This window comes from Pristiophorus japonicus, chromosome 15, assembly GCF_044704955.1.
Source record: "Pristiophorus japonicus isolate sPriJap1 chromosome 15, sPriJap1.hap1, whole genome shotgun sequence".
Taxonomy (NCBI): domain Eukaryota; kingdom Metazoa; phylum Chordata; class Chondrichthyes; family Pristiophoridae; genus Pristiophorus; species Pristiophorus japonicus.
In genome coordinates, this window is record NC_091991.1 from 7626356 (window position 1) to 7641476 (window position 15121).

General features: G+C 50.5%; 1 protein-coding gene across 1 annotated transcript in view; it reads left to right on the forward strand.

Annotated features, from left to right (window-relative positions):
* The window catches only part of nav3 (neuron navigator 3), a 463067-nt gene extending 448186 nt beyond the window's left edge, over window positions 1–14881 (forward strand). Inside the window, exons 33-39 of the mRNA XM_070900107.1 lie at window positions 144–379; window positions 1878–2032; window positions 3653–3724; window positions 7068–7264; window positions 8192–8310; window positions 11346–11549; window positions 14752–14881. Coding sequence (XP_070756208.1) covers window positions 144–379; window positions 1878–2032; window positions 3653–3724; window positions 7068–7264; window positions 8192–8310; window positions 11346–11549; window positions 14752–14871 — 1103 coding nt within the window. The 3' untranslated portion in view covers window positions 14872–14881. The remainder of the gene's footprint in view (window positions 1–143; window positions 380–1877; window positions 2033–3652; window positions 3725–7067; window positions 7265–8191; window positions 8311–11345; window positions 11550–14751) is intronic.
* Window positions 14882–15121: the final 240 nt, after the last annotated feature.

A 15121-nucleotide genomic window follows, 5' to 3' on the forward strand; every position in this document is an offset into this window, starting at 1 on the left:
TTTGGAATGGAAAAGGACGGGGTGTAAAATGAGACATCGATTGGCCGTGACCTGATTTGCTACTTCCCGAGAGCAGTTCGTACCTCCATCATTCATACCTTGTCACTTTGCTCTCAGTTCAATAGCCGTTGTCCCCTTTCCAGGTGTGGCGGAGAACAGTTTGGACAGCTTGGTGTTTGAGACATTGATTCCAAAACCCACAACGCATCGTTACCTCAATGTTCTGCTGGAACATTGCCAGATCATCCTCTCTGGGCCCAGCGGGACGGGAAAAACCTACTTGGCCAACAGGCTCGCTGAGTTCCTGGTGAACAGGGCCGGACGGGACGTCTCCGATGGGTCAATAGCCACGTTTAATGTGGACCACAAGTCCAGCAAGGTAAGAGGAATGCCTGGCCGCAAAGTAATATTCCCCGAGGGCCAAGCTCCTGCTCTCCGATCGCCCCGCGAGTTTATCCGGTGAATAACTCCCGTCATACAGCTCAGGAAGATCCCGGGGTTGAATGCCAGCCTGTGCTGGACTCGGCAGGGGGTGGTGGCATGGGTGCCACAATTGGCCTCAGCACCCTTGGGTTATGCAGATGAAAGTTAGTTGGGTATCATCATCATCATAGGCAGTCCCTTGGAATCGAGGAAGACTTGCTTCCACTTTTAAAATGAGTCCTTAGGTGGCTGAACAGTCCAATACGAGAGCCACAGTCCCTGTCACAGGTGGGACAGACAGTGGTTGAGGGAAAGGGTGGGTGGGACTGGTTTGCCGCACGCTCCTTCCGCTGCCTGCGCTTGGTTTCTGCACGCTCTCGGCGACGAGACTCGAGGTGCTCAGCACCCTCCCGAATGCACTTCCTCCACTTAGGGCAGTCTTTGACCAGGGACTCCCAGGTGTCGGTGGGGATGTTGCACTTTATCAGGGAGAATTTAAGATATGGTAGCACAGTGGTTCTGGTACGAGAGCAGCAACCCAAAAGGTTGAGAGTTCAAATCCCACCATGGTAGGTTTCGAAATTGAATTCAATATGTCTGGTAATTTGCTGGCCAGAAACTGAAAAATTGACCATGGAAGATGTTAGATTCTCATCAAGTCCCAGTCAGGAACTGCCTTCTCCTAGCTGGTCTGGCCTACATGTGACTCCAGTCTTAATGCCCTCTGAACTTTCCCTAGTTAGTCACCATGCAACGCAGTAGTAAAATGTCCCAAGGCGCTTCACAGGATCAGACACAATTTGACACCGAGCCACATTAGGAGATATGAGAACAGGCGACACAAAGCTTTGGTCAAGGAGTATCTTAAAGGAGCAGAGAGAGGTAGAGACATGGCGAGGTTTAGGGAGGGAATTCCAGAGCTTGGACAGCTGAAGGCACGGCCGCCCCTAATGGGGGCGAAGGGCGCGGGGGATGGACAAGGTGCCAGAATTGGAGGAGTGCAGAGATCTCGGAGGGTTGTAGGTCACAGAGACACAGAGCAAGGCCACGGAGGGACTTGAACACAAGGATGACAATTATTAAATTTGAGACATTGCTGCAAAGGCCAAGGAAGTTGGCCTTGCCGGCATCTCCTGCCTCCCGAGAACGATTGCTTTTTTAAAAATTGGCCATGCGTTCTTTACTGATTGCTAGTCAGTGACCCCTGACGGCTTGTGTGTGGCTATTGGATGAGCAAAGTATTGACCCCTGTCAAGGTTCACACATAATAATGAGCACTTGAGGGAGCGAGCTGAATGGTGACTGAGATGTATGGAATGGCAGCCCAGCAAGGGATCTCATCCCTCGGGAAAGGGAGGAGAATAAACAGAGAACAATTAGCAAGATTGAATAAACACAGAAAATGCAGTGACATATCTGTGATAAATGTGTCTTTTTTTTTTAACATTGGGAAGGAATTACGTCAATACCTATCAACTCTGGCCGAGCAGTGTGTGGCTGCAGATAATGGATCTGATCTTCCTTTAGTAATAATCCTGGATAACCTCCATCATGTTGGTTCACTGAGCGACATCTTCAATGGATTCCTCAATTGTAGATATCACAAATGGTAAGTGTAACGTATGGACCCGTGAGTATGATCACAGGTTTGTAGAGCTGTCGCTTGTTGTCCAGAGGAGGCGGGGGTCCCCAATGGAGGGCTCACTATGCCACAGTCCTTTTTTATCGACTGGGGACTTGGCCTGGAGGGTGTTGCACGGGGCAGTCCCGTTTAATGGGTTTTTAAGTCGGTTCACAAACTCCCAGGCCGCCTGCAATTACTGCGGTCTGGAAGAGTCCGTGTTCCATGTCTATGTTGAGTGTGTGAGGGTGCAGCCCCTCTTCCATTATTTGAAGGGGCTGCTCCTCGATTTCTGGTTGCACTTCAGTCCCACGCTCCTGATCTTTTGGCACCCTGTGCGGAGGGGAGCAGGCAGGTCGGAAGGCCTCCTTGTAGGACTGCTCTTGGGCACGGCCAAGGGGGCCATTAACTGATCCAGGCAGCAGGCGGTCGAGGGGGTCATTCAGCCCGACTGCCTGCCTCTCTTCCGCGGTTACATCCGAGCCAGGGTGTCCCTGGAGATGGAGCACGCAGTTTCCACCGGTACGCTCGCGGCCTTCCGTGAGAGGTGGGCGCCGGAGGGACTGGAGTGCATCATCACCCCCCAGGAATAGAATTTTAATTTGATCGGGTAAGGTTCCTTCAAAGTTTTATTGTTAATTTGTGGGTTCTAGTGTCCCTTTAGTGGGTTCGAGTGTCCCTTTAATAAGGGGGCACTCGACTTTATCTGTTAATTGAAATAGTTGTAGAGCTATTATGTGTTACATTAGTTACATTATGAACGGCTTAGCCAGTCACGTGATGTTCACAAGACTCAATAAAACCCCAGCCAATTGGGTTTGGGGGATCCACGATGAGGTGTGCAGTTGTGAGCCTGGTGGATGAACTGGTAATGTGTCGTGTGATTGTTAAACCTTTGTTAATAAACCAACTAGTTCTTCATAGCAATGTGTTACTGTGAATTCTTAATCAAAGAACCCATGATACATTACAGTAAGAAAGGAAGTCTTGCATATAAACATATATATATATATAATTAGCTCCTTTCACAACCTCAGGATGTCCCAAAAGTGCTTTTGAAGTGTAGTCAGTGTTGTAATGTAGAAAACCCGGCAATCAGTCTGCGCACAGCAAGCTCCCACAAACATCAATGAGATAATGACCAGGTAATCTATTTTTTAGTGATGTTGGTTGAAGGATAACGAGTCGCCCCAGGACAGGGATTAAGGGGTTATAGGGAGCGAGGATTAAGGGGTTATGGGGAGCGGGCAGGGAAGTGGACCTGAGTCCATGATTGGAGCAGCCATGATTAAATGGCCGTATGGCCTACTCCTGCTCCTATTTCTTAGGTTCTTATGTATGACACCGGGGAGAACTCCCCTGCTCGTCTTCGAAATAGTGCTCTGGGATCTTTTTCATCCACCCGAGAGGGAAGACTGGGCCTCGGTTTAACGTCTCATCTGAAAGACGGCCCTCTGCCCTTTGTCTGGGGTGTCCCACCCGAGTGCCAGAGTTACAGCGGAGGGCTGGGAAATTCCATTTGGAGATTCCGCCCCCATCGATATCAAACGTTACAGTTTATGTGCGGCAGCTGTAATCTGTGTGTGTTTTATTTTTTAATTTCTGCAGTCCGTACGTTATTGGAACAATGAACCAAGCTGTCTCCTCGTCTGCGAACCTGGAGCTGCACCACAACTTCAGGTACGTGCCGAGTCTAACATCACACATTGGAAACTCCTTCCCATCTCTTCCCTTGGTGCTCGCCGCCTCACTCCTCTGCTTCCCTGCCCCTCCCCATTACCCTCCCCTCCCTTCGGAAAAGGTTCTGGAGGTGTCATTTTCGGAATCTGCAGACAACAAACCATCTGGAGGGGCAGGGGCGGATTAACCACTGGGCAGATTAACCGTGGGGCGGATTAACCGTGGGGCGGATTAACCATGGGGTGGATTAACCGCGGGCGGATTAACCGCGGGCGGATTAACCGCGGGGCGGATTAACCGCGGGGCGGATTAACCGTGGGGCAGATTAACCATGGGGTGGATTAACCGCGGGGCGGATTAACCATGGGGCGGATTAACCGCGGGACAGATTAATCGTTGGGCGGATTAACCGTGGGGCGTATTAACCGCGGGGCGGATTAACCGTGGGGCAGATTAACCATGGGGCGGATTAACCGCGGGACAGATTAACCGCGGGGCAGATTAACCATAGGTTGGATTAACCACTGGGTGGATTAACTGCGGGGCGGATAAACAGCAGGTTGGATTAACCACGGGGCGGATTAACCACGGGGTGGATTAACCACTGGGCGGATTAACCGCGGGGCAGATTAACCACGGGTTGGATTAACCTTGGGTTGGATTAACCACAGGTTGGATTAACCGCGGGACTGATTAACTGTGGGGCGGATTAATCGCGGAGTGGTTTAACCGCAGGGTGGGTGGGCTATAGCCCCAAGCCCACCAAATAAATGTAGGAAAAAAACTACAAGACCTCCCAAATAGGCTGAATAGAATCGACAATAAGAGGAAAAACAAGACCGAGGAAAGTATTGTTTATTGGCCTAACCTGCACATACCTATTTTTGCAGAAACAAGATCTTTACTATTTATCTGTTATTATTTAACTGTTATTATATAATATATTTAATATATAAAATATATGTTCATATATAATAAATTATATTCCTTTATATATAATGTTATATTAGTATATTATAGTATAAGCCCACTGTAGTGATTTGTTGTTATATTTAAGCATTGGATATATATACTTCCATTGTTGAATATACCGGCCTATGTTTTCATACTCAGAATCAGAATCATGTACGTAATGTAATGAACATGAACAAAGATAACCATCGGCCCATGTGGATCAGTTTGCCCCTGGCCCATCAGGTCCTAATGCGGCCCTGGGCAGGAGCCAACCTTTAGCTCAGCGGTAGACATTCCGGCAATGAGTAAAGGGTGAAAGGGTTTAAACTCCCATTGCAGACCAGTCCCGGCAAGTGGAGACCGGAGATCGCGAATCCTTCCACCTCAAGAGTGTGAGGGTACACCAAAAACCGATCTGGGTGCATGGCTCCCCACCATTTCCTCAAAATGCATCTACGTTCAACTACTCTATGTGGTAGTGAGTTCCACACTCTCTGGATAAAGACATTTCTTCTGAATTCCTTGGCGGATTTATTAGTGACTATTTATGGCCCCTAGTTCTGGACTCTAACCCCACAATTGGAAACAGGCTGTCTCCTCCCCAGGGCCGGATTAGGGCCCGATGTGCCTGATGGGCAAACTGATCCAGATGGGACGATAGTTATCTTTGTTCATGTTCATTACATTACGTATATGATTCTGATTCTAAGTATGAAAACATAGACCAGCATATTCAATAATGAAAGCATATCTACCCTACCCAAACCTTTCAACATTTTAAAGACCTCTGTCTATCAGGTCACCTCTCAGTCTTCTTTTTACTAGAGAAAAGAGACCCAGCCTCTTCAGCTTTCCCTGATGGGTATTAGCTCTCAGTTGCTTCTATAGCCAATATATTCCATACGTGGAAACAATTCTAGTCCAAGGGTTTGTGAGTTCGTGAGTTCCAGGAAAGAACATTCTTTTTTGTTTATTCATTGACGAGATGTGGGCGTCGCTGGCAAGGCCGGCATTTATTGCCCATCCCCAATTGCCCTCGAGAACCACTGCAGTCCTTGTGGTGAAGGTACTCCCACAGTGAGCACTTTGTCGTAGTGGTTTGGTACAACTGACTTGTTAGGCCATTTCTGAGTCAATCACACTGCTGTGAGTCTGGGCATGTAGGCCAGACCGGGTAAGGACGGGTAAAGACGGCAGATTTCCTTCCCTAAAGGACATTACTGAACCAGTTGGGGTGTTTGCTAGTTTTTAATTCCAGATTTATTGAATTAATTGAATTTAAATTCCCCAGCTGTCGTGGTGGGATTTGAACACGCGTTTCTGGATCATTAATCCTGGCCTCTAGAGGTCCAGTAAGGTAACCACTACGCTGCCGTACCCGCTATACATACCATACCTACGTAGCCTCTACCACTGAGAAGGACAAGGGCAGCAGGCACATGGGAACACAATCCAGGTTCCCCCGGCAAGTCACACACCATCCTGACTTGGAAATATATCGTCCGTTCCTTCATCATCGCTGGGTCAGAATCCATATCTCGTGCGCCAGGAACCCCGTCTACAGGCTCGCTGCTGGAAGCCATCAACAACAGCAACTTGTATTAATATAGCGCCTTTAATATTGGGAAATGTCCCAAGGCGCTTCACAGGAGTATTACAAGATAAACAATTTGACACCGAGCCGCATAAGTGGAAATTAGTGCAGGTGACGAGGTCGGTTTTAAGGAGCATCTTGAAGGAGGAAAGAGAGGTAGAGAGGCGGAGAAGTTTAGGGAGGGAGTTCCAGAGCTTGGGGCCCAGGCAACAGAAGGCACGGCCACCAATGGTTGAGTGATTATAATCGGGGATGCTCAAGAGGGTAGAATTAGAGGAGCGCAGACATCTCGGGGGGTTGTGGGGCTGGAGGAGATTACAGAGATAGGGAGGGGTGAGGGCCATGGAGGGATTTGGAGATAAGGATGAGAATTTTGAAATCAAGGTGTTGCTTAACCAGCTTTAGCAGCGGCTAATAAATCCAATGGGGAATTCAGGAGAAACTTCTTTACCCAGAGAGTGGTGAGAATGTGGAACTCGCTGCCACAGGGAGTGGTTGAGGTGAATAGTATCGATGCATTTAAGGGGAAGCTGGATAAACACATGAGGGAGAAAGGAATAGAGGGATATGGTGATGGGGTGAGCTGAAGAAGGGTGGGAGGAGGCTGGTGTGGAGCATAAACACTGGCACGGACTGGTTGGGTGGACGGGCCTGTTTCTGTGCTGTATACTCGATGTGATTCTATGATCCAGCACCCTCAGGAGCGTAAAGTGAACGAAAGAGGAAGCAACGCACTCGCCAGCCCTGTTTAAAGCCGAAGTATCTCCTAGTTTGTCTTTTGTTCTTGCTGTACAGGTGGGTACTCTGTGCCAATCACACAGAACCCGTGAAGGGATTTCTGGGTCGATATCTACGCCGGAAACTCATTGAGACCGAGATCGACAGAAACATGCGCAACAGTGACCTCCTGAGAATCATTGACTGGATCCCTAAAGTGTGGCAGCATCTAAACGGCTTCCTGGAAACGCACAGTTCTTCCGACGTGACTATTGGTGAGTTGCGATGTAGTTTCTGCACTCTGGCAGAAAAAAAATCAAAGAGCAAGTTATTATTTAAATAGAGAAAGATTGCAAAGTGCTGCAGTACAGCGGGACCTGGGGGTCCTGGTGCATGAACCACAAAAGGATAGTATGCAGGTACAGCAAGTGATCAGGAAGGCCAATGGAATCTTGGCCTTTATTGCAAGGGGGATGGAGTATAAAAGCAGGGAAGTCTTGCTACAGCTATACAGGGTATTGGTGAGGCCACACCTGGAATACTGCGTGCAGTTTTGGTTTCCATATTTACGAAAGGATATACTTGCTTTGGAGGCAGTTCAGAGAAGGTTCACTGGGTTGATTCCGGAGATGAGGGGGTTGACTTATGAGGAATGGTTGAGTAGATTGGGCGTCTACTCATTGGAATTCAGAGGAATGAGAGGTGATCTTATCGAAATGTTTCAGATTATGAGGGGGCTTGACAAGGTGGATGCAGAGAGGATGTTTCCACTGATGGGGGAGACTAGAACTAGGGGGCATAGTCTCAGAATAAGGAGCTGCCCATTTAAAACTGAGATGAGGAGGAATTTCTTTTCTCAGAGGGTTGTAAATCTGTGGAATTCGCTGCCTCAGAGAGCTGTGGAAGCTGGGACATAGAATAAATTTAAGACAGAAATAGACAGTTTCTTAACCGGTAAAGGATTAAGGGGATTATGGAGAGCGGGCAGGGAAGTGGAACTGAGTCCATGATCGGATCAGCCATGATCTTAGTAAATGGCGGAGCAGGCTCGAGGGGCCGTATGGCCTACTCCTGCTCCTATTTCTTATGTTCTTATGTTCACGAACAATCGCTGGACCTACCCTCCGCAGATCGGGGATAGATACTGTGCAAGATATCTTCAGTCTGCACGTTAATCCACGTGTTCATTTTCCATGTTTCAGGTCCCCGTCTTTTCCTCTCGTGTCCTTTGGATGCAGACGGCTCCAGGGTTTGGTTCACGGACCTTTGGAACTATTCCCTTATACCTTACCTGCTGGAGGCAGTGCGTGAGGGTCTTCAGGTAATGCGTTTCACGAGTCTTTCTCAAGCTCTGTTCTGCAGCTCTGTGCGTTTGGATATTAAATCCACATTCATATATCAGTTTCCGATATCTCAAATGTGGAGAAGTACACATTAACCAAGGCACATTAAAAAGAATTGCTGATAAACAGATGAGCGGTGGTTATTTTGTGCGACAGTCAGATCGAGTACCTTGCAAGCACCAGCTTACTTTATTTGGAATGATAGGGGCCGACTTTGGTCAAGGTCTCCGCCCGCCCGAGTGCCGCCCAAAGTGCCGCCGATGGCCGCCGAGGTTACCGGAAGGTACATTCGGCGGCGTTTTCATCGCCGAGGTCCCTCGAAAATTCGGCGACCGGCAAATCAACGACGCACGCCGCCAATCTGGGCGGCAGTGGGCAGGAGGTCTCATTCTCGGTGGCAGTGGGCAGGAAGTTCATCAATTACAGCCCCATCGAATCTTACAGCACAGAGCGAGGCCACTCGGCCCATCGTGACTGTGTCGGCTCTTTGAATGAGCAATCCGACTAGTCCCACTCCCCCCTGCTCTTTCCCCGTAGCCAGGTAAATGTTTCCCTTTTCAAATATTTAGCCAGTTCCCTTTTGAAAGTTACTCTTTAATCTTCTTCCACCGCCCTTTTGTCAGGCAAGCATCTTAAGGGTTGCGGAACTGAGGCGGGCAGACAGAGTTAAGATCCAGATCAGCCATGATCTAATTGATGCCATTTCCGGATCATAGAAACAAAGAAATTTACGGCACAGAAGGAGGTCACTTGAACCATCATGTCTGTGCAATAAAACAAAGAAAGACTTGCATTTATATAGCGCCTTTCACGACCACCGGAGGTCTGAAAGTGCTTTACAGCCAATGAAGTACTTTTGGAGTGTCGTCACTGTTGTAATGTGGGAAATGTGGCAGCCAATTTGCGCACAGCAAGCTCCCACACACAGCAGTGTGATAATGACCAGATAATCTTGTTTTTTTGTTGTGTTGATTGAGGGATATATATTGTTCAGGACACCGTGGAGAACTCCCCTGCTCTTCTTCGAAATAGTGCCATGGGATCTTTTACGTCCACCCTCCTCGGTTTAATGTCTTCTCCGAAAGACGGCACCTCCGACAGTGCAGCACTCCCGACAGTGCAGCACTGCCTCAGCACTGCCCCTCCGACAGTGCAGCTCTCCCTCAGCACTGCGCTGGGAGTGTCAGCCTAGATTTATGTGCTCAAGTTCCTGGAGTGAGACTTGAGCCCACAACCTTCTGACTCTGAGGCGAGAGTGCTGCCCACTGAGCCACGGCTGACACATCACTGGACTAGCGTACTGAGTAACGTTGGCTACAGCATACATCAAATGTTGCACTAATATCAACAAGCCAAACCCCGAGAGTGGCAGCAGACCACAATAAACAGGTTTTCAGTAACTACAAATAGTGTGTCTGCTCAACATTCCAACAATAGATTTTTGTTGGGTATGGGCGTTAATGGTTAGGGCATTAGATGGAGTTAAGATACAAATCAGCCATGGTCTCATTGACTGGCAGGACAGGCTCGAGGGGCTGCCCTACTCCTGTTCCTATGGTAACAGGCTCAAGGGGGCTGAATGGGCCTCCTTCTGCTCCTATGGTAACAGGCTCGAGGGGGCTGAATGGACGTCCCCCTATTCCTATGGTAACTCGCCCCAGAGGGCTGAATGGGCCTCCTTCTGCTCCTATGGTAACAGGCTCGAGGGGGCTGAATGGACGTCCCCCTATTCCTATGGTAACTGGCCCCAGAGGGCTGAATGGGCCTCCTCCTGTTCCTATGGTAACAGGCGTGAGGGGGTTTGAATGGGCCTCCTCCTGTTCCGATGGTAACTGGCTCGAGGGGGCTGAATGGGCGTCCCCTTATTCCTATGGTAACAGGCCCGAGGGGGCTGAATGGGCCTCGCCCTGTTCCTATGGTAACAGGTTTGAGGGGGCTGAATGGGCCTCCCCCTGTTCCTATGGTAACAGGCCCGAGGAACTGAATTGGCCTCCCCCTGTTCCTATGGTAACAGGCTCGAGGGGGTTTGAATGGGCCTCCTCCTGTTCCTATGGTAACAGGCTCGAGGGGGTTTGAATGGGCCTCCTCCTGTTCCTATGGTAACAGGCCCGAGGAACTGAATTGGCCTCCCCATATTCCTATGTACCTCAAACTGCAGTTCAGAGAAGGTTCACGAGGTTGGTTCCTGAGATGAAGGGGTTGCCTTATGAAGAAAGGTTGAGCAGGTTTGGCCCATGCTCATTGGAGTTTAGAAGAATGAGAGGTGATCTTATTGAAACATTTAAGATACTGAGGGGGCTTGACAAGGTAGATGCAGAGAGAATGTTTCCCCTCGTGGGGGAATCACGAACTAGGGGGCATAGTTTCAGAATAAGGGGTTGCCCATTTAGAACTGAGATGAGGTGAAATTTCTTGTCTCAGAGGGTCAGAATCTGTGGAATTCTCTGCCCCAGAGAGCTGTGGAGGCTGGGGCATTGAATATATTTAAGGCGGAGATAGACAGATTTTTGAACGACAGGGGAGTCGAGGGTTATGGGGAGCGGGCGGGGAAGTGGAGCTGAGTCCATGATCAGATCAGCCGTGATCTTACTGAATGGTGGAGCAGGCTCGAGGGGCCGTTTGGCCTACTCCTGCTCCTATTTCTTATGTTCTTAAACAAAATGGTTTCCTTAAAAAAAAAACAACGAACACTTTACTGCAGAGCAAGCTCATCAAGGACGCAGTATCAGCGGGTTACAATCTGTTGCATCAACACCACCGCTAAACATTCAAGCGCTGGCTTACTTCGAACTTACTGCAAGTTACGTGCAGGAACAGTTCCTAAATGGACTAGCTCCAATGATGTCCCCTTGTTCCAGGTTTCCCCCACCAGAGTTTCTCTGTATCGGCCCTATCTTATCCACAGATTCAGCAGAATGATACCGGGGGCTCAGAGGGTTATGTTCTTGTGTTGTTATGCACGCTTGCGTGAGCCGGTGGAATAACGCTTTTCCGTCTCCTGCCACTTTCCCAGTTGTACGGCAAGCGGGCCCACTGGGAGGACCCGGCCCGGTGGGTGGTGGACACGTACCCCTGGAGCTCGGGCTCCTTGCAGCACGAGTGGCCGTCGCTGCTCCAGCTGCGGCCCGAAGACGTGGGATTCGACGGGCACACCTCCGCCAAGGAAGGAGGCTCCTCCAAGCACGTGCCGCAGAGCGACAGTGAGGGCGACCCCTTGGTAAGCGACGCCACGCCACGACTGACCCATTGCCCACCGCGGCGCCGGCCCCCGCTCTCCGTCTCTGGCGGGGCGGCGCTCGTTCTCCCCACACCCGTGCATCTTTCGCGTCTCGGTGGCTCGGGATTGCGGGCAAGGTGTTGGTCACGCTGCAGTCACAACCTCAGTAACATTCTCAAAACCGGCAGGTCGCGGAGCTCGACAATGGAATGATTCACAACTTTATTATTTGTCGCAGAATATGTCAAATGAAACGCACATGAGAATATGAAACACTATATTCATGGGGACTGTCAGGCTAGGAATATACTACACTGAGAATAGGACTACACTAGGAAGGAAGGAAAGAGAGAGAGAAAAAAAGAAAGGAGAGAGAGAGAGAGAAAGAAAGAAAGAAAGGAAATGGAGAGAGAGAAAGAAAGAGAGAGAGAAAGAAAGAAAGAAAGAAAGAAAGGAAAGAGAAAGAGAGAAAAAAAGAAAGAAAGGAAAAAGAGAGATAAAGAAAGAACGAAAGAAAGAGAGAGAGAAAGAAAGAGAGAGAGAAAGAAAGAAAGAAAGAAAGAAAGAAAGAAAGAAAGAAAGAAAGAAAGAAAGTAAGAAAGATTCCCAGATTACAGCCAATGAAAAACTTTTGGAGTGTAGTCACTGTTGTAATCTGGGAAACGCGGCAGCCAATTTGTGCACAGCAAGCTCCCACAAACAGCAATGTGATAATGACCAGATAATCTGTTTTTGTTATGTTGATTGAGGGATAAATATTGGTCATGACACCGAGGATAACTCCCCTGTTCTTTGAAATAGTGCCCTGGGATCTTTTACGCCTACCTGAGAGAGCAGACAGGGCCTCGGTTTAACGTCTTATCTGACAGTGCAGCACTCCCTCAGCACTGCACTGGGAGTGTGAGCCTAGATTTATATGCTACACTTGATATACCGCACTGTGGAGTCAGGAATATGCTGCACTGAAGGAATGGAGATGTACCACATTACAAACAACATCACAAAGTGAATGTCAGTCATACTCTTCAACATGCAACAGGGTTTGTGATTAAACGTGCAGAACTAAAATCACCCAGTCAGGTATCCCAAGTTACACCCAGGGTATAACAGACATTCACCCTGCTCCCCCTCACACCATCTTCCCCAGCAATGTTCCCTCTAAGCTGCGTGAGTGCGCAGAAATATTGATTGTAGCGCGGGGCGCTCACACGCTCCCAAATACCGCACGCGTGTGGCCGCAGAGCCGTGCAAACAATGTAAAAGTTCCGCGCATCGAAAATACCGTCCGTGCGCCCCAAAGAGAGTTTAGAGGCGACCTTGATCCCCAGCCGCTCTGCCGAAAGGTCCCCAACCTGGAACCTTCAGTCGTATATCTCTGTCCAGAGGTTCTGCCTGACCTGCCGAGTGTTTCCCTGCATTTCCTGCTTGTTATTTTAGTTGCCTGGTTGCAGATTGTTTGCTGTTAAGTTAAGTTGTTGTGGGGTATAGTTCTGTCACCGAGAAGGAAAAGAACTTGTATCCATGGCATCCCGTCGAACCGCGGGCAAAATATTAAAATCAGGCTAAAGGAATCAGTGAAAATTTTCACATGGCGACTGTCACATCCACACACACACACTCACACCCCCACCCCCACACACACACACCCACACACTCACACCTCCACCCCCATCCCCACCCCTGCACCCCCACACACACACCCACACACTCACACCCCCCACCCCGCACACACACACACCCCGCACCCCCACACACACACCCACACACTCACACCCCCCACCCCGCACACACACACACCCCGCACCCACACACTCACACCCCCCCCATCCCCACCCCCGCACCCCTACACACACACACACACACCCCGCACCCCCACACACACACCCACACACTCACACCCCCCCCCCATCCCACCCCCGCACCCCTACACACACACACACACACCCCGCACCCCCACACACTCACACCCCCCCCCATCCCCACCCCCGCACCCCTACACACACACACACACACCCCGCACCCCCACACACACACCCACACACTCACACCCCCCCCCATCCCACTCCCGCACCCCTACACACACACACACACACACACACACCCCGCACCCCCACACACACACCCACACACTCACACCCCCCACCCCGCACACACACACACCCCGCACCCCCACACACACACCCACACACTCACACCCCCCCCATCCCCACCCCCGCACCCCTACACACACACACACACACACACACACCCCGCACCCCACCCCCACCCACACACTCACACCCCCCACCCCCATCCCCACCCCCGCACCCCTACACACACACACACACTCATACCCCCACCCCCACACACACACACACACACTCACACCCCCCCATCCCCACCCCCACACCCCTACACACACACACACACACACACCCCGCACCCCCCCACACACACCCCCACACCCCCACCCCTCCACACCCCCTACACACACACACACTCACAAACATACCATCCCCTACCCCTACACACACACACCCCCATACCCCCCACACACTCCGATTCACACCCACACCCACACACTCACACCCCCCCACCCCGCACACACACACACCCCGCACCCCCACACATGCACGCACACACCCCCACCCCTCCACACCCCCTACACACACACACACTCACAAACATACCATCCCCTACCCCTACACACACACACACACCCATACCCCCCACACACTCCCACTCACACCCACACCCACGCACACGCACACAAACACGTTACCTTTTTAATAAGACGTTCTCCTCAGATTTAACCTGATTATTTTTAAAAATTCTTTCCTGAGATGTGGCATCGCTGGCCAGGCCAGCATTTATTGCCCATCCCCTAATTGCCCCTTGAGAAGGTGGTGGTGAGCCACCTTCTTGAACCGCTGCAGTCCGTGTGGTGAAGGTGCTCCCACAGTGCTGTTAGGGAGGGAGTTCCAGGATTGTGACCCAGCGACGATGAAGGAACGGCCGATATATTTCCAAGTCAGGATGGTGTGTGACTGGGAGGGGAACGTGGAGGTGGTGGTGTTGCCAGAAACCTGGGCAGCCTATGGTTCTAAATGTCCAAGTGTTGACAAATTCGGCGGGCGCAGTGTCACATGGATTGCCTTTAGGTACAAGCTTTGTGCAATATTAGTCCATCACTGACCAGGCTTCATGTGTAATCTCTTCCCAGATGAACATGCTGATGAGGCTACAGGAGGCAGCCAATTACTCCAGTGCCCAGAGCTGCGACAGCGACAGCACCAGTCACCACGACGATATTTTAGATTCGTCCTTGGAATCGACTCTCTAAAGAACAAACACTGGGGGAGTGGGGAGCAGGGCGGGGGGGGGGGGGGGAGTGGTGGACTACTCATGGACCTCTGGACGATAACCTACCCCCATCCATTGATGGTGCGAAGCAGGGATCACATCGCGGGATCAACATCGCCCCCACGATGAGGTCCGGCAGCGATCGACTGATTGTATGTGAGCACAGGAGGTACCTCAACGCGAGGTCACAGGGGCTTGAACGGGCCGTGTTGAAGAACACACTAATGGGC